At 34.7% G+C, this 27,916-nt stretch overlaps 1 protein-coding gene across 1 annotated transcript in view; it reads right to left on the bottom strand.

The window, feature by feature from the left end:
- The window catches only part of LOC118191831 (transmembrane protein 151B-like), a 96,205-nt gene that overhangs the window by 47,514 nt on the left and 20,775 nt on the right, over nt 1-27,916 (bottom strand). Inside the window, exon 3 of the mRNA XM_085810280.1 lies at nt 9,063-9,293. Within this exon, the coding sequence (XP_085666406.1) occupies nt 9,063-9,293 (231 nt within the window). The remainder of the gene's footprint in view (nt 1-9,062; nt 9,294-27,916) is intronic.

The raw sequence follows: 27,916 nt of genomic DNA, 5'->3' as shown, positions 1-27,916 counted from the left end.
ATTATTTCAAAGTTAAGTTAGCGTTTAGTTATATTTTTTATATTCTTACGTTTAGACCACAAGTAGTGGGTCTTTGTATTCCGAAGTACGGAAATTATTATAAATAGAGAAGAATAAAAGGTTTTGTATACCCTTCTTGTGTATCCTGTCTACTTCCCACAGTTATTGAACATAGCTTTAGTAAGCTCCCTGTTCCGAGTCAGGTCCTTGCATGTTCCCAGAGAAAGTAAGACGGAACATTGAACCTGATAACTGTACTAGCAATTACTCTTCTGACGCTGGAAGATAGTAGCCATATAGTACAAACTTGAGTCGTATCTAACACACATTAGGTTCTAACAATGCCATTTCTAAGCACAGTTCTCTTAGAAATAGACATCGCACTTTCAGTATGCCATTAACTCTTCTTAAACTGGCACATTTATTAACCTGAAGACAGATTACTTGCTCTGCAGAGCATAGCAGTATGCACGTTAGAACTATATAAGCTAGTTCAATATGTCAGCTACAGAGTATGTATGTTCAATGTGTAATTTTGTATTTATGCTGTGCCAGGATTTCATACATAAAGTTTGTACAGTACCTGAATGTTGTACTATATCTGTACATGTTTATATCTTTTATTTATGGTACCTAATTTATACTAAGGATCACGCGTATCTCAATGGCATGCTTCTTGTAAACTTTAATTATCATGATAACGTATATGTATGGATGTATATATCAATATGAGTGAGAGTATGTATACTTCTATTTGTTGCGGAATATCTATGTATGTAAGTGTGTTCTATATATCTGTATATGAGGTTGTATTTATATGTATATACATATATTTTGATTGTACTCTTCTTCAAGTGCCTTGTATGCACATGTATATATTTCTTTGCACATTGTTGTACTCTTCTTCAAGTGCCTTGTATGCACATGTATATATTTCTTTGTACATTGTTGTAATCTTCTTCAAGTGCCTTGTATGCATATGTATATCTCTTTTTTGCAATTTATAAATGTCGTCTGCTCAGTCGGGGCTGCCCAGGGCTGCGGCCTGGTAACTAGTGGTTGACTCCCGCCGAGTTGGTAACCAATTTTGCATGGATATATCTATACCTGGGTTGGAAGCCAACTCAGCGGTTTACTTCCCTAACCACTTTACCGTCTGGGCGGCTATTTCTTCCATGCAATGATAGTTTACTATTTTCAAAATGTTAATGCAAAAGATTAAGAACCTGTAAAAATTCGTTATATTTACTATTTGGAAAATAAGTTCATAATGGTGACATCAAAATTTCGAGTGGAAACGTATGTCATTCATAACGCTTTCTAGTAACGATATAATTTTCTTGTATTTTTTATGAAATTGAACGGTGAAACAACGGTGAAACTACGAGCATAATAGTCACTAACGAAGTTCAAGTGGCATCGGCAGAAGGATCCTGTACCGAGTAAATCTAGATTTAAGGCATGAGTTGAAGAAAATATCTAAGCAGTGATTGAAAATGAAGCAACTACTCTGTTCCATTCTGGTAGGGTCTGCAAGACATTACCACAATCTTATAGACATAACAGAACCTTGCATAGGAAGTGTCCACTAAATAGGAGGATATCGATCTCCTGCTTCCACCATAATTCAGGAAGGGTCCGTTATCCTTTAAAACGGAGCATTGGTCAACGAAAGTTCTACTGTAACAGAAGGATACTATATCATTTGACAATTCTGAAGTATTAGTAGTTTCATAAAATTTGAAATAAGAAAATTTATAAGTAATTCTAAAAGAAAGAAGTACAAAAATCCAATGAATAAATAAGTAAATGAGAAAAGTTGTAAATGATTCACTCAGGATTATTTGAATTACACCTCAGTCCATCTGCCTTGCATGAAAGATATAGTTATATTAAAATCGCAAGTTTTTTTTTGCTTGAAAAATTACAAAATAACCAAAACAGAAAAAAAAAAAAAAAAGAAAGAAAAAGTTTGATTTTTTTGGGGGTTTATTTAAATACGGCAAAGCACACTAGGGCTATCTGCCTAAGGGGAGGGATGCCTTCGCGGAGGACTTTCTAAGGGAAACTGGCTCGTATACACGTTACACGTGGGAAAAACCACGAAAACGCCCATTCCCATGCAGCCAGCCCGTTCGTGGGATTCGAACCTCGGACCGAACTACCAGTGTTCAGCGACTTTACCGTTCTGCCGCTGGTGGGCCAAGAAAAGCTTGAAGAAGCGCAGAAATTTTGAAAATAGGCTTACGAATAACAACACAAAAATAAAGAACACAAGTGTAATTCAACATCTATTTACAGTGACATATTTAATTATTATTTACGTGTTCCGTCCTAAGGTACTACATGGAACGGACGGATGCTTTCGCGGAGGACGTTCTAAGGGAAACTAGCTCGTATTAACACGCTACATATGGGAAAATTGCAAAAACGCCCATGCAGCTAGCCCGTTTGTGGGATTCCAACCTCGGACCGAACCATCAGTGTTCAGGGAACTTCACTCGGTTTCTAGTGGGCCTTTACAGTGACGCATCAAAGATAAAGATAGAAAGAATCAATCTGTCTCTGAAATGAAGAGATATTTACTATTAAGTTCCATATTTGAAAATGAATCTTGGGAGATGTTGAAACAATAGTTTCTTTGATTAAAAGACAACTACTTTCAAAATGGCAAAACGAACTTTGGAAGAATCAAGAATTTTAAAGTTTGAACATAAAACGAAAGAAATCAAGTCAAATTTTTAGTTCCAAAACCAAAATGTGATAGAAAAGTTAAAAAAAAAGGGGGAATTTGTCTCATTGGGTGTAATGCTTCCATTAAAAGGTACAGAGCAGAATAGTATAAAATATAAAATAGAGCAATAAAACAAACTGTAGGCAAAAGAAATGTTATTATCATCGTTAATAAAAGAGAAGTATCCTTTAAAAAAGAAGAAGGTAATTTTTTTTTTCTAGAAAAGCATTTCAGAATCGAATTAGAAGTAGCAGAAAGAATCAAAATCGAACGAAAAAAATCCTCAGAATTGGTAAGAGTATAAGATATTTCTCCATCTTCCCTAGCGTGCCTTCGTGGTGTAACGGTAGCACGCTGGGCCGGTATTCCTGAGGTCCGTGGTTCGATTCCCGGCGAAGAAGGTTGCTAATTTTTCATCTCTCTGGCTTCCAAAAAAAGTCATAATGTCTCTACAGTGGCGCCCGAACTAAAAGGGTTGTGGATGATGATTGTCCACACCCAGGATTTGGCGACTAGGTTCCCTAAAACCCTAGTCGCCCTTTAAAAAGGGGAGTATATAAGGTGTTTCTCCCACTTTTCTAGCGTCCTTCGTGGTGTAGTGGTTCTGCACGCTGGGCCGGTATTCCAGAGGTCCGTGGTTCGATTCCCGACGAAGGCGTTTGCTATCTGCTTTAAAAAAGAATCATAATGTCTCTACAAGAGATCCGAAAGAACAACAAAATGAAAATACAGGAAAAAGGCATTTCTACGCAACAAATAAAAAGTAACTATATAAGGTATTTCTCCCACTTCCCTAGCGTGCCTTCGTGGTGTAACGGTAGCACGCTGGGCCGTGGTTCGATTCCCGGCGAAGGCGGATTGTTCATTTTTCATCTTGCCTGCTTCCAAAAAATCCTAATGACTCTACAACTAAAAATTAAATTCCTAAATATTCGGACAGCTTGCAGAACCTTCCTAACAAAATAAGAATTATAGTTAAAAACTACGGAGCGGATTTAAACATGAAATTTAGTTGATTTTGTACAATGACAGAAAGTTTTAGAAGGCAAGGTTAGGTTAGGATATCTGAATATGAAAAAGCACAATAGGGCTCTCTGCATGAGAGAAGGGAAGCCTTCGTGAGGGATTTTTCTCAAAGAAACTGTCTCGTTTTTTTAACGTTACGCACAAAAACCAACCATAATGCTAATCGGCTTTCCTCGATTCGAACGTGGGTACTATCAGTATTTAGCAGTTAGAGGTTTTAATCACTCAACCACTGGTGGAGTTCTTAGGAGACAAAAACCGAAAAACTAGAAAAACCGAAAAGCTAGAAAGCTCAATAGTAAAATAGTCTCGAATATTTGATCATGATAATAATAACATGTTTATATCAGTCTTAATTATACTACAATATGAACAATATTTATGTAATTCAGAAGTCAAACAACAAAAATCAGCGTTATATTTACAAAACTTTCACAGGACTAGTTTCGATGGTTTTACTGAACCAGCATCCTCAGCTGCAAAACCGCAAATGAACAAGATAGGAAATAATGATTAGATAAGATAGGAAAGCCTGGACAAGAATAAGCAAGTGGCGCCATCTGTTGGTGAAACCAGAACTAAAACATAATTTCTTTAAAGGCAGAAGGCAAATTTGGATTGGAATTAGGATCGTTAACTAGAACAGAAAGACTTTTATGAATGTGAAATGCCTCTAAAAAATCCAGTTCTCCAATGGAAGATGTTTTTTGAATAATTTTGGCAGCAGAAAAATTGAAAGTGTGGTTTTCGGACCAACAATGTTGAGCAACAGAAGACTTCTGTGTTTCCTTTTTTCTAACATAGTTCTGGTTTCACCAACAGATGGCGCCACTTGCTTATTCTTGTCCAGGCTTTCTTATCTAATCATTGTTTCCTATCTTGTTCATTTGCGGTTTTGCAGCTGAGGATGGTGGTTCAGTAAAACCATCGAAACTAGTCCTGTGAAAGTTTTGTAAATATAACGCTGATTTTTGTTGTTTGACTTCTGAATTAGCATTTATTCGGCGTGTTATTGTGTCTTAATATTTATGTAGTTACACGTACAACTCATGAAACATTAACCTATTTCTATGGACTATTTAACATTAATGGCACACATATTTAAATTGGAAAGTACTATAACCGCAAGAAAAGGGAGTAAATTTTCAAAATGAAATAATAGATTTCATTGATTTAAGCATGTTGCAAAGAACTAGAATTCCAAAATTTTAAAGAAGAGATAAATCAAAAGATGAAGTGGATTGATATTTAAATGAAAAGGATGACTCAGACACATACTACTACGATTAAAAAGGATACAGAATGATTCATTTATAATACGTATAAGAAATCTCTGAAAAGATTTCAGAAGTTGTTAGATTTTATCGACATCTGGCAACATGCTGCATTTCATTTCCTTTTTACCATCTGATCTGTTTTCGATGAGGAAATTTTGTTTTGGGACTTTCTCAAACTGAGGAAGTTTATTCAACAACGATCTTTCGTTTAATTTTATTTTTTCAATGCAGTTTCTCTTACAAGAAACATTGTTACCGGAATTCGTCTGCAAAATTTAAAACAAAATGTTCTAAATGTTTCACAAAACATTTTGAAGATAACATTTCATCAAAACCCTACAAGTGATGTAAGATGTCTAAGGAAAGTAGGGAATACATCGAAGGCGAACCGCACTCCATTAAATCAGCCACTTAAGCTAAATCAGCAACATGACAATCGAGTCAGGACCTTATACTTAGCGATCTTCTTTAAATAATTAGCGATATTGTTGAAAACATTCGTATAATATTTAGATTTTGTTGAGGAAGTTTAAAAGACCATTATGGCTTTGGAAGAGTTAGTTACCTTACTTCCCTAGTTCTCCAAGGGTTCAGAAAATGATCATAGCTAAGCTCAAATAGTTTTATGTTTTCTTTAAGGTGAATTGTTTCCAAAAGGGCAACAAGTAGTACAGGAGATACTTCCTCAAGACAAGCTTATCAACGCATCATTACTAGTGATGAAACATGGTTCTATGATTTTGATACAGGAAAAATTCAACAATTGAATGAACGATTTTCGAAAACGATTTTCGATTTTGAAACGAGATTGAAGAGACTAGGTCAAAGTCGGTAAGAACTTAACGTAATGTTAAGTGTCTCCTTCGATTATCATAGTGGCATGCATTTCGAATTTCTGTTGAACCATCTTTGCAGCCAGATTGAAAACGTTGTGGGAGAACCAGCTTTAAAACCGAAAAGACTACGTCAGAATCCATCAAAACTCAAGATAATGTTAACTGTTGCTTCTAAGCTAGTGAAGCAAGACCGAAAAAACTGGGTCAAAGTCGATCAGAACTCAAGGTAATGTTAAATTTTTTTCATCGATCATCATGGTGTTATGTACTCGAATTTCTGTTAAATCATCTTTGAGGCCAAATTTGTTGGCTGCTTCTAAGCTAGAGAAGCAAGATCGAAAAGACTACATCAAAAGTGATCAGAACTCAAGGTAATGTTAACCGTTTTCTTCGATAATTTTGGTGTTATGCAATTCGAACCATCTTTGAGAGCAGATTTTTTGTTTGTTCTAAATAAAAAAAAAATCTCGACATTTGTTACAAGGAAAATGTTTTGAATTTTGTGTCGTTTGCGTGAAACAATTTTCAGAAAACTGTCTGAATTCTGATGAGATAACTCACAGAATTAGCACCAGTAAATAACAAATATAACAAATACGTCTCCACCAGCTCTCTATTCATGTAATATGTCACAGTGTGGAATTTTCCTTATATCCACTATTAATACTGCCGTTTTGTGGTTGCCATTTTCTTTATTGATATAATAAACAAAATTCGCCGCTACTTATAAGCTTCACAAATGATTTTAAAACATGTTTGTTAGTTTTAAAAGACTTTGAGCCTGAGTGCATTGCCTTTGGAGTGGATGCAGACTCATTTCCAGAAATAAAACTGAATTAAGATTTTAATCAATATCTGAAAAGCTCCTTGTTGCATGTAAGATAATAATTTTTCTGATAATTCAAAATAGCGAGAAATCTCTGAAAATTGTTTACATCTAAATAAAGTTTCAGGAACATGCATAGCCTATAACGTTCAATCATCTAATTAAAATTCAGAAATACACTTGCTCTTCCAGAATCGGAATAAGTGAAATCATTCAATATTTTAAGGGTATATTGAATTGGCAACAGTTCTGACAGGAATTTAAAATCGTATGTACTTGAAATTGAAACTTTTACATTGTCATGGATTAGCGAAAAGCAAATATGTATCATATTAAAAAGTGAATTAGTTTTATAGCCCTTGCATTAACTTGCAAGAATAATCGCGAGCGATGCAGACGATAGTGATTTAAAATTCCTTTGAAGCTATTAAAGAGTCAGGAGATAATGTTTCTTGTACGTCGTGTATTTTCTCAAAAAGAAAGAGATATTAATCATGTTTATTACAGAAGTGCAAATATCATTATTACTATGATTTAAGAGATACTTTTACGGTATTGTGATAGAGAGATTATATGTGAAGATTTAGTTATAACCCGCAAGATTTTAATCGCACGTCTTATTGAGAAAAATGGCTCGCCTTAGATATATTTCAGCTTGTCAAATGGGAGACCTTCGGATTCGTTCCAAGTGGTGGACAACTAACTTTTATCTCTTACTGGGAGTTGACTAATCCATTTTTATAAAATCTTTAGTGTGTTTGATATCGAGTTCTAGTTTGTTATTACGTATTTAATCTTCATAGTATGCGTATAATATGCATATAATTTCATTGCTATGTGTGGAATGATATGGTGTATCTTTAATTCTTCTGTATGAAGAAAGAAATCACTTATAATTAAATTTTGTCTGTATCCTATTTAGTGACAAATCATTTATAAAAGAAATAAAACCGTAACCTATTGCAAGAGATGAAATGATACATAACTCAACTTTCGGAATAAGACGGACACCACGCATCATCTGAATTATAAGAATTTTAAAATGAAAGAAAAAAAAAATAAAACAGATAAGTAACTGATACAGTTAAAAACTGTTTTATAAGTTTAGAAAAAAGCTAAAATAAATGAATAAAAAAGTTTAAGTTAAAAAGTTATAAATATTTAAAGAAAATATTATAAATCTTTTATAAAGTATATGAATTAAATACCAGTTAAATTTATTATAAATTAAATTATTAGATGCATTATTAAAATGAAATAAAATATAACTCATTAATACATACATTTTATTACTTTTAAACCTGTGAGATTTCTTTAACTATTATGTTAAAGAAAACCATGTTTTTTTTTATGTTTGCGATCTGAACTGTCACTTTTCACTTCCCGTTTTCCCGCCAGGATGCATATTCAGTTTGCGTGCATTTAGGATTGTGTTTTGGGATTGAAAGACAGAGCGGATTCTGTTTCTTGATGCCACGTTATTAGGTTTCTGTTTTCGATAAGAGTTTTGGTCTTCGGCCTTGCATTACAATTGTGGATTGCTGAATTCCACGACGATAAAGTTCTGAGCCAACTTCGCGTTAAAGTGATTGTGTAGCCTTCGGCTACTAATTATTTAAATTTAGACTTTATATTTTACTTACTCCTTTGAAGTTCTCACTCTCGCTTGCCCTACCACCATACCACTCCAGTGAACGCTCGGTTTGTCATGTATTGTAGGCACAGCTCCCCCCATGCTGCAAAGACACTATACGCTAGCAAACATCCAAGCTTTCTTCGGCATTCAAGCCCGGGCCCATTAGTACGGCAGTCAGCATCGCTAACTAATTCACCAATCAGGAAATCGCAGTTATATTTAAAAGGCTAATTAAAAGACTCATATCACGTCAACTGGCACTACTATTTGACAGGTAGCGTTAAATATCTTTCGTCTTTTCGAACCATAATACCCGCAGCACGGATTACGAATTCCTAGCAGCGCTGAAAATGCAGCCTTCTCTAAAATTGGAAAAGCTGTTATAGGCATTTTTATGTGCAAATCCTGCTTCTGCTTAATTCACAGAATTTTTGAATTTTCCATTTAACAGTTTCCATACAAATACTCAAAATACTCCATACAGTTTTAACTGCGCAACAGGTTATTTGGTTTATTTAATTATGGCAAAGTACCTGAAGTTTGTTTGCCTACACATGAAGGGAGCATGGAAACGCCCATGCAACTAGTCCGTTCGTCGGGATTCGAACCCCACACCGAACTACTAGTGTTTACCGACTTTACCGTTCGGCCTTTTAACTGAGCAACAGAAGCATTTACACAAGCAGTGATTGATATGAATAAAAGGCAATGTTCATGGAGTGCTTACCTTCTTGGATATGTCTTTAACGCCGCAATTCGTGTAGGCAAAGCTGGCTCCAGAGCCATGAGAGTTGACTCGCTCGTAGTAAACTTGAGTGGTGGTGTAAGCATCGCCATTGCGATATCGAGTCACGTGCCGCGTTCTACGGACGTAATGGTAGCAGACGGCTTTCCACCAGATAACAGGCTGGGTTTCGCGCATTTGCTGGATGTGTTCGTAAACAGTGGCAGAATCCACCTGCAAGAATATATGGAGGATAAATAATTACAGTAAACTTCTATTCAGGTATGCAAGAATATATGGAGAATAAATGATTACAGTAACCTTCTATTCAGATATGCAAGAATATATGGAAAATAAATGATTACAGTAAACTTCTATTCAGGTATGCAAGAATACATGGAGGATAAATGATTACAGTAAACTTCTATTCAGGTATGCAAGAATATAAGGAGAATATTCAGGTATACAAGAATATATGGAGAATAAATGATTACAGTAAACTTCTATTCAGGTATGCAAGAATATATGGGGAATAAGTGATTACAGTAAACTTCTATTCAGGTACGCAAGAATATATGGCGAATAAATTATTGCAGTAAACTTCTATTCAGGTATACAAGAATATATGGCGAATAAATTATTACAGTAAACTTCTATTCAGTATGCAAGAATATATGGCGAATAAATTATTAGAGTAAACTTCTATTCAGTATGCAAGAATATATGGAGAATAAATGATTACAGTAAACTTCTATTCAGGTACGCAAGAATATATGGAGGATAAATGATTACAGTAAACTTCTATTCAGGTATGCAAGAATATATGGAGGATAAATGATTACAGTAAACTTCTATTCAGGTGTTCTGGTTACCTCAAAATAAAGTACAAATAATATGTATGTCACCAGTTTTAAGGTTAATATTTGATAATTGATAACCAGCATGCGAGAGATTCTACTTGTGAAGGAAAACAAATATGAATTCTAAAAAGATTTTTCTCAAGCACAAAACTCAGAAATGCTATAGAAAAGTCTGAGATGAAAATTCGCACTCGGAACGTAAACTTTTGTCATAATGTATCTTGTTCTTCGATTAATGATTGACTATGTTTTCACTGTAACTGCTAACAGCATCCATAGTTTAACCTGAAGCATAATAAGTGGTCATCAGATTACTTTTCAAAAGGTTACTTTTATAAGATACGCTAATTATTAACATCCGGGTTCTGAAAAATCACTGTTCTAGAAGGAAGAGATAGCCACTCTTTTTTGACTCAGCAATCTTGGTCAGGGAAAAGAAATTTTCGAAACACCTTTTGCGTTTTTATCTGTAATTTCATTAGATATTTTTCAGTTTGCAAAACGCAAAGCAGCGTATTCTCTCATAGCATCGAAAGGAAATCCAAACAACTTGTATCTTACATTAAGCATTCCATGAACACGCAGAAGTAGCACATATCATAGTTTAAAGCTTATTTAATTATTGCAAACATAATAGCAGGTTTAATGGAAAAAGGTTATTTTTACATATTTTTAGTAATAACGAAGGGTAAAATCTAGTTTTGAAAATGATGGTTTTACATGGATGCATTGATTTATATGGACATCCGATAGTTTTTGCTAGGTCTTTCTATGTTGCGCATTACTTTCCCGATTACCTAAGCAGAAGACATATTCCTTATTGAAGCTGAAAGCATCCTAATTTTCATCTCCAAAAGCTCTCAGCAAAAGCATTTGTGACTGCGTAACAATGCATGATGTTCCTACCATTACATAATCAAATTATCAATAATCGTTTGCAGACATCTTATGTCACAACACGAATAAATATATAACTTACACCTACTTTCGAATTTAATTATTATTTGCTAGGTATTGAGGCGCTGTAAAATTAGCATATCAGGATTTTTATCATTAATGTTTAACTTTTTGTTTAATAACTCATTCAGTTTGATGTTTTTCTAAGCATCATAAAATGGTCTATATTTCGAAAACATCTGCTAGGTTTTTTACAGAGAAAAACATGGTGGAAAAAACATCGCGGACGAAAATGTCACTATGAAAACAATGCAAGGAAAAAGCATTGCCGTAAAAAACATAATGGGAAAAGAAAACATCGTCGTTCAAAATAAAGTAGGCGGAAAATTTTGCAGTCTTAAAATGTCGAGGTGAAACATACAAATCATCCCAAGATGATCACATTGCAGACATGTGTTTTCAGATTTTAGAAGATTTTAATGCATATTGCATAATGATTCTTATTTTTAATGAAAATTAATTATTTAATTTAAAAATATAAAAACAAGATTTAAAAATATTGTTCATTCTTTCTTGAACTCAAAATGTATTATGCGAATATAAGCATAATGGCAAAGAAGTCAGGAAACATCTTTGCCATTATCATAATGTCATTATCACGCGATAACTTGTAGTTTTTTTAATACGATATTTTCTACGTCGAGTTTTTTAAAACCGAGAAGTTTTTGACCGCTTTAACTTCTACACCAATGTTTTTCGAACTGCGGTATTCTGTCGGTGTTTTTTTTTCTTTCTTTTCTTATACGTTATTATCCTCTTGCGTTATTTTCTCCACTTAGTTTTCGTCCGCGATATTTTTCCTGCGATGTTTCCGGCGGATTCTATTGATTGTAAGCTGCAATCGGGAAAAATAATATATCTAATATATCACTGTAACATTGGAAATTTGATTCGACCAATAATGGCTTAAGAGTTTATTAAACTCATAAAGCAAAGAAAACATTGCTGGAACCATTGCATAAGCCATATCAAAGCTAGTTATAAAAAAGAGAATTTCCCTCATACCAATATTTCGCTAACATGTCAGATACTGGATATTATTTCAGGCCATATATGCGTTCATTTTAAATGCATATTTGTATTCTTTTATGACGTAAGCTGTTTGTAATTGAACGCAACAGATTTGCTCAATTTTTACTTCCTTGTACGAATTAAAGGAAGTATTGCAATCGCGAAAAATTTTGGGTATCGTATTTCAACGAAAATATACATTTCATCCGCTCTCGAAACCATTTGAACAAAGTTTCGCATGACATCTATGCGTATGGACAGAATAAATTACTATTTTGACAAAAAGGATTGAAAATTGGAATTAAAATGGTTTTAGAAGTTTCCCCCCCTTGACGTCTCTACGTACGTAAATATGTATCTCGCATAACTCAAGAATGAGTAGCAGTAGAACATTGAAATTTTGTATATAGCACTGCTATGGCATGTAATTGTGTCTTTTCCTTTTGCAATGAGCTTCACTAATCGTATATAAATATATGTATATATATATATATATATATATATATATATATATATATGTAATAATAAAATTCCATAGTCAAGAATACACTTAAAATTCTAACTGTATGTTCTTTTCATTTTTAATGGCGACGTTCTCTTATTTGAAAGTACGTGAAATTAAATCCACAGCCCCGTAGTCAAGTTGGTTTTCCCGCCTTTTCTACACGTACAGTTATAGAATGTTCTGGAAATATTTAAAGCGAACTCGATTGGCTGACGTCATTTCTTGGAAGCTCCGTCTTTCCAGAGGCTATAAACGGACTCGCAAAGGAATATCGGGGGCTTTTCTTTAATGTAACGATGCAGTAAACTTCATACAAAAGTTATTAGTAGTTCTTTTTTATTTAATCCTGAGATCTTAATTTTTGTAATTGCTATTTTCTTCTGAAATATAATAAATGGATCCTGTTTTTTAAACTTATCGCCTGATAATTTAAGCTACGACTACATCTATGATTCTTCACGAATCTATTTATTCCGGAGAAAAGCTGGTACATCACATATATATATATATATATATATATATTCCCACTGCAGTATCCGGCTCAGTGAGCTAAGTATTTTACTCTTGTATGTTGGTAAACTGTGCATATTTTGTTTTAAAAGTGATTGAATTATGTGATTTTTATGTTCCGCTTAAGGTTATTATGCCTTTAGTTAATCTGCATGCAAAAGTTGTAGAATTACCAACAATTTAAAAGTAGCGAGTTAAGCCTAACAAACCGCCATTTGAAACTCAGCAGAATAGTCAATTAAGCCAGTTTTTGCACCTTCAATGTGTTTTTGCCGAGTAGGATCAAACGTAAGCTTTGAGTTTTGTGCACCGAAAAATCTGCCTTCTTGTCAGCTGGTCGAATTGCTTGTTTTTTCGTAGAAACTCTAATTTTAATTTTAAAAACTATTTTAACTTTATTTGGTGTTATATATATATATTTACAATTTTTAATGAAGGTGTTTTGAGTTCTTATGTATTTCTGCTTCGGCGCAAAGTGAGAACTGAAGTAATTGAATGAGAAAGATATCTGTAATGAAATTCGAGGAAGTAAGTTTAAATGAAATGCAGCAAAAAATGTATATAATTTAATATTCTGTGCAAGAAAGTCATGTAGTGTTTTTTAACAAATATTTACTGTTAATAAAAAAGAACAATTTGCTTTAACTCTCCGAGTGGCACAGGTTTTTCTATCTACTTATAGAACTTTGCATTTAAACAGCATTTGTTAGTTAAATTTGTGTAGTTAGTTACTTATTTTAGTCTCTATTTTCATAAACCTCCATTCATTAAGATGATGTTTATATTATTAAACAAAGTAAAACAGCAAAATATTTTAAATTACAATCTATTATATACCAAATGACAAAAAAATCTCATGACCGGTTAAAGTTGGTCATGCTCCTCAAAGAAAATATAAAACAGCGTTATTTTTTTCCTCAAGAAAAAGGCGTAATAATGCGGATTTACAACAGGTCAGTGATTTTGATGAGCTATTAAATTTGAAGCCGATTAATAAATTCTCTAAGGAGTTTGCTTTCAATAAAGAAGAAGAATGATAATTTGCAAACGAGTTATTTTGATTATGTGAAACCAAGCAAACAAATTTTGTGGCAATCAGCAATTTACGCAAGCAAAATTTAAATAATTTGTGCTATAAATAATTCCTCGGAAGAAAAGGACTATATTTTCTAGATATAATCTCACTTTATTCTCTTAGATGAGCCATAGTATGCTAATTATAAGCAACAAAGCTATGACTTTCGGCTTCAATCAATAAATGCTGTTTAATTAATTTACCTTCCCATTTTTTTTTGTTTCCATCCCACTAGAAATTTTACTCTAAAGCGATAAGGAATTTAGCTAATTACGTTCACAGTAAGAAGCAAGACTTAAAACAATTTTTCAAAACTCTACAAATTATCCGTTACTTACGTGCTTTTGAGTAGCCCCTTAGGCTTAAATTTTAAGATTTTCCTATTAAATTTCTAGAGTAAGTAAAAGGAAGCTATATAAATATATATATGTGATGTACCAGCTTTAGTCGTGGCTTAAATTATCAGACGATAAGTTTAAAAAAAAACAGGATCCATTTATTATTATTCAGGAGAAATAGAAGTTACAAAATCAGATATCCGGAGTAAATAAAAAGAATTACTAATAACTTTTTGTATGAAGTTTACTGCATCGTGACATTTAAGAAAAAGCCCCCGATATTCTTTTGCGAGTCCTTTTATAGCCTCTGGAAAGGCGGAGCTTCCAAGAAATGACGTCAGCCTCGTCAGCCAATCCAGTTCGCTTGAAATATTTCCAGAATATTCTATAACTGTACGTGTAGGCGGGAAAAACAACTTGACTACGGACCTGTGGATTTAATTCCACGTACTTTCAAATAAGAGAACGTCGCCATTAAAAATAAAAAGAACATACAGTTAGAATTTTAAGTGTACTCTTGGCTATGGAATTTTATTATTACATATATATTTAGCTGTCTTTTAAGCAACTGCTAATGAATTTTGGCTTTCCAAAAATGAAATGAAAAATTATATATTCTGTGCCCACGAAAGCCCTTGCCCGGTCTTTATTTTTGCAACACTAAACATACTGTTACGAATTTTGTACATAAATAGGTAATTTTAGTGCAGTTATATGAAATTGTTGTATTCTTCTGTGTCATGTAACGCGAAAACATTTAAAGAGCCCACCTATGCCGGAAAAATAAAAATACAGGGGCAAGTGACATTGAGTAAATGGGTATCTCGGTAATTTGGCAAGAAATTTCCAAAAGTCGCCAAATTTGGCAACCATTTGGCGAAATTTTGGTCCGGTTCCTATATCACTCTAATAGGTATTGTAATTGAATAAATGTCATTTATCACTATATTAGCTATAACTGTAATTCGACCCTCATATCGCATTCATTCATATTCATTCGAGAAGCAGAAAGGACTAGAAATATCTCGGCAACCAGGTGAAAACTATATAAGGCCCGAAAGAACATCTGCTGTCAGTTGTTGTTGTAGTGAGTCACCAGTTCAGTGTGTGATCGGAGTAGTGAGATATTTCCGGGTTAGCTTTCCATTGCATTGCATTGTGTTTAACGTTCTTAGTACTCTCAAGTGTAATTATATACTGCTTGTACTCTGTGATACTATGATCACCTGTACAAGTATTTTTGTGGAAATTCCGGAAATCTGAATTTTTTTTTTTGATAAATTAAATTTTATTAACCTCTCATCAGACCTGTGCGCATTTCAATTTGTTGTTAACTCGTACCCAAGCAAAAATACACTTATAAATGAAAAAATTCTGACACAAATAGGAATGATTTCGAATTTTTAAATTTCAAAAAATTAATTTTGCTAATTTTTGGCACGTTACTCCATTCCTCCAAATTCACATATAAGTATACTTACTGTATTATGTTTAGCCTTATTCATATATTGTGTTTTAAATATAAAAAAATTTTGTAGTGGCTATAAAAATAAAACACAAAAAGTTTGATTCTCTTACGAGAAACACGACCGGGATATTGAATATCAAAATTTGCGATTTTTGACGTCGTATTATATATGCATTAAAGGGATCCAATTAATAAATTAGAATAATTCCAGGTTGATTTTTCTTCTTTAAATGCCATTGAATGACATTGTTTTGTGATTAAATGGAGTCTTTAATTTATAATTTTGTTGCATGAGGTATGCCGAAATATTTTCATGCAAGTAATTTATAAGTTTTCAAAGTCTAAAAATATATTAGTAATATTCTACTAAGTTTTATTATTTTAGAATAATCATCTGACTGCCGTGCAAGAATTCATTAAACTACAAATATTTTTTAAAATTTTTAATTAAGGCAAATAATATTAGGAGTTTTCAGGGCACCAGTCAGGAAACCTTTCAGTATCTTGTAGAACACGAATTTTGTAAGATTCTTTAAAAAAAAAAAAATCTGATGTGTACACCACATGACTTCCTTGTACGGAATATTAAATTATACGCATTTTTTCTTGCATTTTATTTAAACTTATTAGATTGAATTAAACCTACTTCGCCGACAGCGCATAAACCACAATAGAATAAATGCATTCTTTAAAATTCACTTTTTTTACTATAGCGACACGCTGGCGCTAGGTTTACTTAACAGTATTATATTTCCTTCATATTATAACTCAGAATGCACAAAATTTATATCATTTAAAGAATTATCTAATCGTTGCCACACGTTCTATTAAAATACTATAATAAAGCTAGAACTATGTATAAAAGAAATTAAGCTAACAAAACAAAAAAGAAATAGTTTTTCACAGACGATTGAGCATTTCTCATTCAATTAATTCAGTTCTCACTTCGCGACAAGGCAAAAATACATAAAAACTCAAAATATCTGTAATAAAAATTACGAAGTAAATCTCAAACGCTTATTTCCTCGAAAAATTCAAGAAAGGATTAAGCATGATTTAATTGGCAATAATAAATGAATGCGTTATCTTTGTTGTTACGAAGCTAAGTTTCTCTAGATTGGCAACAAATCCACTAGTCTCCTGTTTCAAATGTAAACATCAATGGCCGCCATCAAATTAGGCTTAGCGGCACTTAAACAATTTTAAAATTGTTGATAATTCTAAACATATTTCATACAGATTTACTAAAGGCATAAAACCCTTAACCGGAAGATAAAAACAACATAATTCAATCATTTTTAAAGCAAAAAATGTACAATTTACAAACATATAAGAGTAAAGAAACTGAGGTCACTGAACCGGGTAACAGAGTGGATATATTTATAAATATATTTGTATACGTTTGGCGCAGCCGATTGAAACCAAACTACGAGGTGCACATCTACATGTTATAGCAGTCCTATATACAAAATTTTAACGTTCTGAGGCTATTCGTTTTTGAGTTATGCGAGATACGTACGTACGCACGTACGTACATACGTTCGTACAGACGCTACGAAAAATTCTCTTCAGATTCAGAATTCATTTTAAAGCAGTTTTTTTAGTTTTTTTGGAGGAAATGAGTCTTTTATTCTGTCCTTACATACAGATATCACGCAAAAACATCGTTAAATTGCATTTGAAAGCGGTCCAAGTGGATATCTTCGTTGAAATATGCTGCCTGAAGCTTTTGGCGATTACAATACTTCCTTTTTACTCCGTACAAGGAAGTAAAAAACCTCCATTTTGAAAAAAATTATATTAATCAACATTTTCCACAGTAGTCCGCTTAGAAATAGTCGTCACTTAGTTATTAGATATCGGAAATTTATTCTGAACTGATATTTTATTTTTTATTATATACATGTGCAAAAAAATTCTCACTTCAATTTCTGCTCGACCCCTGAATACGATTCTCGATTTTAATATCAAATAACTAAATCAATTTTTGTAGTATGGAAATCAGTGTTTTTATATGTTATTTTTTTTATTACGAACTCCTAATTTTACTAAACATAAATACACGGATCGGAAGAATGTATAAAAAGTTAAATTTCATAACTTTTACGAAATTCATTTCTTTTAATTTTCAAATGCCAAAACATGAATATTTACATCATTTAAAACAATTCTGTATCAGGAAGTATATATTTACTACGAACGGTTGCAAAAATAAACGCCAAACAAGAATTTTTCCGATACGGTGGCTACGAGATGTGATATACGAAAAACAATACTATTCCAACAAATGTGCTTACAGAATTAGTTCTTGTGATGTTATTACCTTGAAAGTAGTCCCTTTCAGCATTAACACAGTTCTGCATTAGATGCTGCCATTGCTGGTAACATTACTGGAACGAGGTTTCGGGAAGGTTTTTCAGGAGATGCTCAGTTTTCGCTTGAACACATTTAACTGAGCTAAAATGGGTTCCTTAATGCAAGACTTAACTTTAGAAAATAAAAAAAATCTGATGTGTACACCACATGACTTCCTTGTACGGAATATTCAATTATACGCATTTTTTTCTTGAATTTCATTTAAATTGATTGGATTCAATTAAATATACTTCGTCGACAGCACATAAACCACAATAGAATAAATGCACTCTTTAAAATTCACTATATTTGTTTACTATAACGACACTCTGAATGCACAAAATTTATATCATTTGAAGAATTATCATTGCCACATGTTGTATTCGAATACTATAATAAAGCTAAAACGATTTATGAAAGAAATTAAGCAAACAAAACAGAAAAGAAACAGTTTTTCATAGACGATTCAGTATTTCTCATTCAATTAATTCAGCTCTCACTTCGCGACAAGGCAAAAATACATAAAAACTCAAAATATCTGCATTAAAAATTACGAAGTACTTATTTCCTCGAAAAAATTCCAGAAAGGATTAAGCATAATTTAATTCGCAGTAATAAATGAAGGCGTTATTTTTGTGTTGCGAAGCTTAGTCTGTCTAGATTGGCAACAAATCTACAATTCTGCTGTTTCAAATGTAAACAAAAATGTCCGCCATGTTATTTAAAACTTCAACAGCTTTTAAACTTAAACAGCTTTTAAATTGTTGATAATTGTACAAATATTGCTTCCAGAATTACGAAAGGCATAAAAACCTCAACCGTAAGATAAAAAAAAAAAAAAAAAAAAAAAAAAAAAAATTCAATAATTTTTAAAGCAAAAAATGTACAATTTACAAACATATAAGAGTAAAGGTACTGAGATCACTGAGCCGGGTAACAGAGTGGATATATATATAAATATATTTATATACGTTTGGTGCGGCCGATTGAAACCAAAATACGAGGTGCACATATACATGTTATAGCAGTCCTATATACAAAATTTCAACTTTCTGAGGGTACTCGTTTTTGAGTTATGGGAGATACGTACGTACGTACGTACGCACGTACGTACATACGTTCGCGCAGACGCCAAGAAAAATTCTCTTCGGAATTGATTTTAAAGCAGTTTTTTAGTTTTTTTTGGAGGAAAAGAGTCTTTTATTCTGTCCTTACGTACAGATATCACGCAAAAACATCGTTAAATTGCATTCGAAAGCGGTCAAAGTGGATATTTTCCTTGAAATATGTTGCCTGAAACTTTTCGCGATTACAATACTTCCTTTTTACTTCGTACAAGGAAGTAAAAAGTTGCACGGAGCAGGAGAGAGAGAAAAATGAGCTACACCTTCGCCGGGAATCGAACCGCGGACTCTGGAATACGCGCCCAGCGTGCAAACCACTACACCACGAAGGCATGCTAAGAAAGCAGAAGTACTTTATATACTTCCCCTTTTAGATTGCGACTGTGGTTTTTAGGGGACCCACTCGCCAAATTCTGGGTGTGGAGAATCATCATCCACCACCTTTTTAGTTCGGGCGCTACTGTAGAGACATTAGGATATTTGGGAAGCAGGAGACTTGAAAAATGAGCAACGACGGGAATCGAACCACGGACCTCTGTGCAGACCACCACACCACGAAGGCATGCCAAGGAGGCGGGAGAAATACCTTTTAAAGTAACGGTCTGACTACTGTAACCGACAATTGTTAGAATTGAGTGTTATGAAAATACTCAGTTAAGTTTATGTTAATAGACAATTATTGATTGAGTGTTATGAGAATTACGTGTTGAATTTGAAACTCAATTATTAGAATTCTCGAAGATGACACTCAACATTCCCTGGAATTTTGACTTTGACATGCCCGCTGGACACTTTAATCGCATCTTCTAGCGCTTACTTTCAGGATCATAGGTAAGAATCCCTGATTCATCACAAGTTAAAACAGATTCTAACAAATTTAACCGTTTTCAGTGCATTCCCCCCAAAAAAATCATGTTTATGTGGCTTCTTTACACACGGCATCTTCTTCACCCAGCATGTCCTACATAGTAGTCTTTATGGAACTGTTTTTGGTCATTGAAAACAGAGCTTCTGGAACAACCTTCGCACAAATCTTCCTTATGTGCAATTCCTCAGTTAAAATATGCCGAAGAGCTTCCCCATGCAGTGGAAAAGTTTTTTTTCCAATGGCAGATTGTGAACATTCACAAATGTAACCCAATCCATTAATCTATACAAGGCCAGAAGTGGTGTTCTCTTTATTATGGAGGCACCTAATAGGTGGGCCACCATCGCCTTTTCTATGAAGGGACGGACATTTACAACCATGTCTTCTCCAAGATTCGAACCCAGGCCCTCCGGCATCGCAGACAGCTTCCCTGACCACTATACCGACTGGGCGGCATGCAGTGGAAAAGTTAAGAAAGTTAAAACAGAGTTAACTTTGTTTAACACCAAACTCTGTTTTAACTTTCTTTAAACAGTAAAACAACGTTAAAACAGATTCTAACAAACTTTGATCGTTTCTAATGCATTCTAAAAAGAAAAGTATGTCCACATGGCTTCTTTCCACACGGCATCTTCTTCAGCCGGCATGTCCCCATGGTAGTCTTTATGGCACTGGTTTTGGTCATTGAACAGAGGTTTTGGAACATCCTTCGTACAAATCTTCCTCATGTGTAATTCCTCAGTTAAAATACGTCGAAGAGCTTTTGCCGTGCAGTGTGCCACTGCACGGACAAAGGTTCTGCCACTGTACGCACACGTAATCTTCGGTCATCCTGAATCACCTCACGAACTTTGCCAACGTTTTGGTCTGTAATCGCTGACCTTGGGGTGCCTAGAACTTTCATCCTCTTCCACAATGTTCTTTGCCTTCGGAAACCGTTTATGCCATTCGACAACATGTTTCCGAGACAAAGGTTCATTTTCATAAGCCTCGGTTAATTTCGGAAATGTTTTTGTGGCTGATTTCTTAAGCTTCACAAGAAATGTGTTGATTCACCACTCAGATTTTACATTAGGCATTTTTCCAGCAGAAAGCAGTGGCACATGTTCACACACTGAAGCAATATTTCCAGAGGTCGCAACGGGTTGAGTTGAAAGTTGCAGCATGGATAGAGGAGAGGCTCTTAGGTTTACGTCAACTAAATAGTTGTTGGCAACTCTAGTCATTTTACAAATTATATACTTAGTCTCTCTTCTTTTTAATCTCATCTCTTATTAGTCCAAAGGGGCTTTGTCCCTAACGGACTATCGAAGCAGGTCGTTTCGACGCCGACGGTACGACGCCAACGGTTCGACGCCAACGGTTCGACGCCAACGTTTCGACGCCAACGGTTCGACGCCAACGTTTCGACGCCGGGACAGTTCGACGCGGGCAGTTCGACACCATATTTTTTCGTATTTTTATTTATTTTTAGAATAAATACGAAGTAATATAAATAAGTAATATGACTGATTTTTATTTATTGAATTAGCGATTGTTTGCATGCATATTTGAAATAAATATATGTGTAAAAGTGTTCTAGATTTTTGTTTGTGTCCCAGATTAGTGAGAAGCCTCCTCGCCAACGTCAAAGCCCCGGGACACGAGGGAGGTTTTTTTTTTATTTATTTATTTCACAAAAGAGCATCAAAAAGGCAAAATACACAAATGGTAAATAAACATATGGTTATAAAGCAGTTATATTATATTGCAGACAAATATAATTACTGATAAATAAGATTACACATAAACAAGTTTAGAGATAAATAAGATTACATCACAGAACTGTTATTATACTAATCGATTGCAATGTTATGCGCCACACCTTTCAGGTATTCCATAATTTCTCGATTTTCAAAATCTTCAACTATTATTTTAATTCTCATATCAGCTCGACCTATTCCGCTTGTGCGGCGGTTCATCTCCACGTACAAATTGTTCATAACATTGATCAATTGATTTTTGAACACACCTGAAACCATCTCTGAATTCCCATAATGTGGGGTGTGAAACACCAAATGACGATGACACCAAATTTATTTTAATGATGATGCAAACTTATTCTAAAAATAAAAAAAAATACGAAAAGTATGGCATCAAACAAAAGCAAAAAAAATATGGTGTCGAACTGACCCCTCGTCGAAACGACCTCGTGTCGAATTGAGCACGCGTCGAAACGCTGGCGTCGAACCGTTTGGCGTCAAAACGTTGGCGTCGAACTGACTTGTACCGAAGGACTATTGTTTTCGTTTTGTGATTTTGCGTTGAATCACTATAAATGTCCGTTTCTTTTTTCAAACTGTTGCCACCAAATGTTAGAGTCTTGCATTATATTTGAAGAAATTAAATAATGAAAAATCTGCATAAATGAATGTCTATTTCTCGCATTGTGATAAAACAACGGTACATACAGCCATCGAATTTTGAATGACGTAATCCTACTGCGAATATGGGCATGTGAAAGACCAAATTGGAAATTTGGAATTTGTTTTATGATCCGTTTCATATTTTGTAAAACTTTAACGAATTTTCGATTAAGAAACTTAACTATTTCAAAGCGAGCCATGGCAACGCTCTACCGGGGGGGAGATCTTTTTATCTCCAGCGCGCGGAACTGTGTATAGGAAATTCTAAAGATAGGCTCATTTTAAAATTACACTCATGTCCATAAATTAAGGATAATGCAAAATCAGGCAAAGGAAGAGTTAGAAGCAAAAAAAATTTGACTTATTTGTAAAGCTTATTTATTAAACAAAAGGTAAAGAGCAAAAAAAGATGCTATATGTTTGATATTATTAAAAAAATTAGTGATTTTTTCTCCCTGGAGCAAATTACAAAAAAAAAAAAAAAAAAAAAAAAAAAAAAAAAAAAAAAAAAAGAAAACTATTTACAAAAAACCAATATTACATGGTTGGTATGATTGTAAATACATTGTATGTCTTCCAAACGATGCAATACACTTCGTACAACGCCTAGGCATGCTGAGTATCAAATTATCGATCTGATCTTGGGGGATATTACACCACTCAAAAAGCAATGCTCTCCGTAGTTCCGGTAGACGTGTAGGAGGAGGTTGACGGGCTGCAACTCTTCGGCCAAGCATGTCCCACACGTGCTCTACTGGATTCAAGTCCGGCGAGAATGCTGGCCAGTCCATACGGGTGATATCCTCCGACTGAAGGTATTCGCTTACGATGTTTGCACGGTGAAGGACGGGCGTTGTCATCCATTCATTGGATGACAATTTTTCAACAATTCACAATTCACAATTTGTCAAACACAAATTGTGCGCCCATGGCGCCCCGAAACAAACATACATGTTGTTTCAGAATGACGTCCCGATAGATTTGGCTTGTCATGGTTCCAGTTTGAACATGCAGGTCAGTTCTGGAACCCAGAATAATTCCACCCGAAACGAGCACTCCTGCACCACCGGAACGGTGTCGTTCAATGATGTTTTCTTGGTGGTAACGGGTACCTGGAGCTCTCCATATGAAAGTCCGGCGAGAATCGGACTGCAAGCTAAACCTGAACTCGTCGGAAACATCACACAAGCCCACTGTTGCGGTGTCCACAATGCATGCTCTCTACTCCAGGCTAACCGCAGGCGACAATGAGTTGCAGTAAGTGGAACGCATCTGACAGGTCTACGAGCATATAGACCAATCTGCCGTAAGCGTCTGTACATGGTCTGCCTTGAAATTGTCGTACCAGTGGCTGAAGAGAGCTGACGAGACAGGTCTGAAGCTGTGCTCCGCCTGTTTCTTTTGGCAGTAACTGCCGAATACCGGTCCTTATTCGGCGTTGTAACTCTAGGGCGACCTGTGCTGTAACATCTACTCACATTATACATCTACGCACATCTTGGAATCGTTGCCAAAGCCTGTAGATGACACTCTGTGCAATTCCAAGTTCGTCTGATACTTCCAGTTGGGTACGCCCACATTCCAGACGGCCGATCATTCTACCACGTAAAAAATCATCCAATTGCGTCCTTTGTGTCATAAATATTCGGTTATTGCACTGAAATGCTTATAAAGCGCCTGCGAACAATTTTACTTCTTTGCCTGTATTCCTTATATATCACTCTCTTAAACTCTCGTCATTGTGACGTACCATTGGTGTCATCTGGTTACTTCCTGAAATTTGCATATGATTCTTGAAGATGTGTGTAGTGATTATACAGGTGATATATTTATTTTAAAGTTCGATTTCCTCGTGACTCCAAATTATCCTTAATTTATGGACATGAGTGTATTTTGAGACATTGCTATTGAACTGAATTTTATGGTTTAAATGCAAAGAACATGATATTTAATAAATAAATAAAGGTAACAGACAAAACGTTAAAAAAAACGCCCCTTTGGACGTAATTTAAAATCTGAAACCTTTCCGATTTTTTTTTAATATTGTCAAAATGTATAATTATCAAAATGTTATTAAAATATACCTAATTGTTAAAACATGATAGGTTTATAATGTTGAGACATTTGGCTATTTTGAAGCAGGAGGTATCAAACATGAGCAATGCCCTCTCCGGGAATCGAACATGGACCTCTCGAATACGCGCCGACTGTGCCACCTTGCACCACGAAGGCATGCAGAAAGGAAGCAGAAAATACCTTATATACTCTCCCTTTTAAAGGGATGTGTTTCTCTGCAATGTACTTATTAATATAATAGGTATATTCCCTGTATGCGTATTGTCTACATATGCATACTCCTATTATTTTTGTGTATTTTATTGATAATGCATACATATCTGTATATTCATCGTTCTGGTACTTACCTACTTAAGTGTTGTATTTGTTCACCGCATATTCACTGCAAGTATTTATTGTATTGGTACCACCTGCAATACTATCTGTATCTGCACTAAATATATATGCTTTAAATCTCTGTGTAAATAATAGTACATATATATTGCTTATTGTAAACGACAGAATATATTACATCAACATGGACATCAATTGTAAGTACGGTAGTGTACTACCGTACTTACAATTTTAAATGTGTCGTCACTATGTTTATACATTGAAACTTTTGTTTTAGTACACACGTTACCTGCATTGTATTTTGAATTTATTATTTCTATTGCACTGTTGGAGTTGAAAGTATATCGTCGATATATACCATCTATATTGTACTTATAGTGATGTGTATCTTTTATATATTGCATTTTAACAAAACCGCCTACCCACTTGGAATGTTAATTTCTAACCTTTAATGTCCTTGGTACTTCAATATGTTCCCCCATGTTAAAACCTTTATATTATTATAATTATTCTTGTATTCCATATTTATTTATAATTCCATATTTATTGTATTTAATTATTATCATATAGTTACTTACTATTTCAACCATTTCTTATTATATCTGGCTAACTTAAGCATATTTAATATTATCTCATATAATATTTATGTTTATTATTTCTTTTGTCATTATTAACCCTTGTTTAGACATGCAATTTTTATCTGATTTTTAATAAATTGCCAGTGGCTCTTTGGGTAGCGAATAGCACGAGGGCCCGGATCCGACTTTGGGCTTCGGCGCGGGGGGCTCTCATGTGTAGATCTCCTCTTTTTGGTGTTGTCTCTAGACAGGGGTCGACGCGGTGCTATACCGATTAACCTAATGGTAAAGGGACAGTGCCCGCGTCCTCCGTCACTTGTCAGTTGTCACTTAGAGGAACCAATCGCCAAATCCTGGAGGTGAAGAATCATCATCCACCACCTCCTTTTTTTGGTTCGGGCGCCACTGTGCAGTCATTAGGTTATTTTGAAGCAGGAGACGAGAAAAATGTGCAGTGCACTGGTTGAGTCTCGAACCTCGACCACTGGAATACGCGCCGAGTGTGTTAACCGTTACACCACGAAGGCATTCAGAAAGAAGGGAGAAAAGGGAAACCTACCGCCAAATCCTGGTGGTGACGAATCATCATCCACCACCTATTGGTTCGGGCGCCAATGTAGAGATTTTGAAGCAGAAGACATGAAAAATGAGCAATGCCCTCGCCGGAGCTCGAACCGGGACCTCTCGATAACGCGCCGAGTGTACTACCGTTACACCACGAAGGCATGCAGAAAGGAAGGAGAAAGTACTATTGGTCGACGTAGAGAACTCTGCGAAGCTACTGGCTAGGAACTGTACCTAGGCAGTCTCGGCAACAGGGGTATAAAATTTATGAACTTGGTGGTTCTGAAGGCTCTGGGAAAGGTCACTTATTGGCCGGCCTCGGAGTCTGGCACGTCCTAGCGCGGCGTGGTTCTAGTAACCCGGGGGTCTCCCCCGGGTTCGCTGGGTAATGTCCCGCTGCGACGGGCTCGCCCAAGCGACTGGTAGGAGCATTAGACGACCGGTGTTGCCTGGTGTCATATCCAGGTGGTGCGCTGCTCCCTTGGAGGGTAATAGTGGAGGTTGAACCTCCACGACGTGCCCAAAGGGGGAGTAGACCTGTAGTGGGATTTAGTTCCCGGAGCAGGGAAGCCAATAACTTACTTACTTACTTACTTATCTTATAATAGTAAATCGCAAAAATTCGTTAACTTTTTCTCTCAATCCTATGCTAGTTTTTAGAATCTTCCATGTTCATCTCGTCGTAGTTTTTAAAGGTTTTTTCCCTTTCCTTATTGATTCAACAAATCAGGTTCCTTCAGCTATGCAAACACGATTTTCCTAGCTTTCAGAAGTGCTTTACGAGTACTACTGAATTATTAACTTACGACTGGTTGGTTACTACCTAAATTAACTTCGATTGTTTGTCTCTAGAGATTTTTATGTTTCAGTCCTCCGCTTAAGTCGAAATACCTCCGTTTAAGCGCCAACAAATGTTTCATTCTAAGTTTCAATATCTTTATGCAAACAAACGAATACTCGGGTATTGTGAATGTGTCCGTGAATGCGATACAGTTAAAATTTTGAATTTCGGTTTCTGGAAATTTTTTTCATTGTTAAGGGATTTGATTCTGAAAGTAGGTACATAAGTTCATTATTTTCCTGCATTCTGAAAGTTCATCTATCTCATGCAAATAAGAAGCGATAAACTGAAAAATATATTTGTAGTACGTCCCAGTTAAATTTTTTTTTTTTTGGAAACTGGTACTTTAAATTTGCCCCTTATCGAAACGGATATGTTTGAATTTTATTATTTAATTTACTTGTATTTTCTGCTTCAAATATAAACATGCATATTTTTTAAATGTGTTGAACTCTATTTTTAAAACCCAAATTGAAAAACTGATTTACGCAAGATAAATATGGATTTATCTTGAGTAAATCAGTTTTTCTATAAAATCAAGATAAATATGGATTTATCTTGCATAAATCAGAGAATTATTTTCCTGCAATTTAAAATTTTTTGGAAAATATTTGAGATTTTAGTCATTAATTATAAATGTCGAAAATTAATTATCAGATTGTTAGTTAATTGTGTATATGTTCATATAGATACAAACCTAGAAAAATAGTTACATATAACAATGCTAAAAAAAGCTCTCCAGCGGCCGAGCGGTAAAGTCCCTGAACACTGGTAGTTCGGTTCGAGGTTCGAATGCCGCAAAGGGGCAGGCTGTATGGGCGTTTTTGTGTTTTCCTCCGTGAGTAACCTGTTAACCCTTTGTTGCATATAAATAATCTAGAGAAGTTAAACGAAAATGTTTGTATTTTTTCTACTTAAAATAATCTTAGTAATAATAATAAAAAAAAATTATTCAAATTTCGTTTTAAAAAATTCTTACAGTTTGTTCA

The sequence above is a fragment of the Stegodyphus dumicola genome, chromosome 2 (assembly GCF_044657685.1).
Source record: "Stegodyphus dumicola isolate Sdum_Otavi_A_Nest chromosome 2, ASM4465768v1".
Lineage (NCBI taxonomy): Eukaryota > Metazoa > Arthropoda > Arachnida > Araneae > Eresidae > Stegodyphus > Stegodyphus dumicola.
This window is presented reverse-complemented; position numbering and strand designations above follow the sequence as displayed.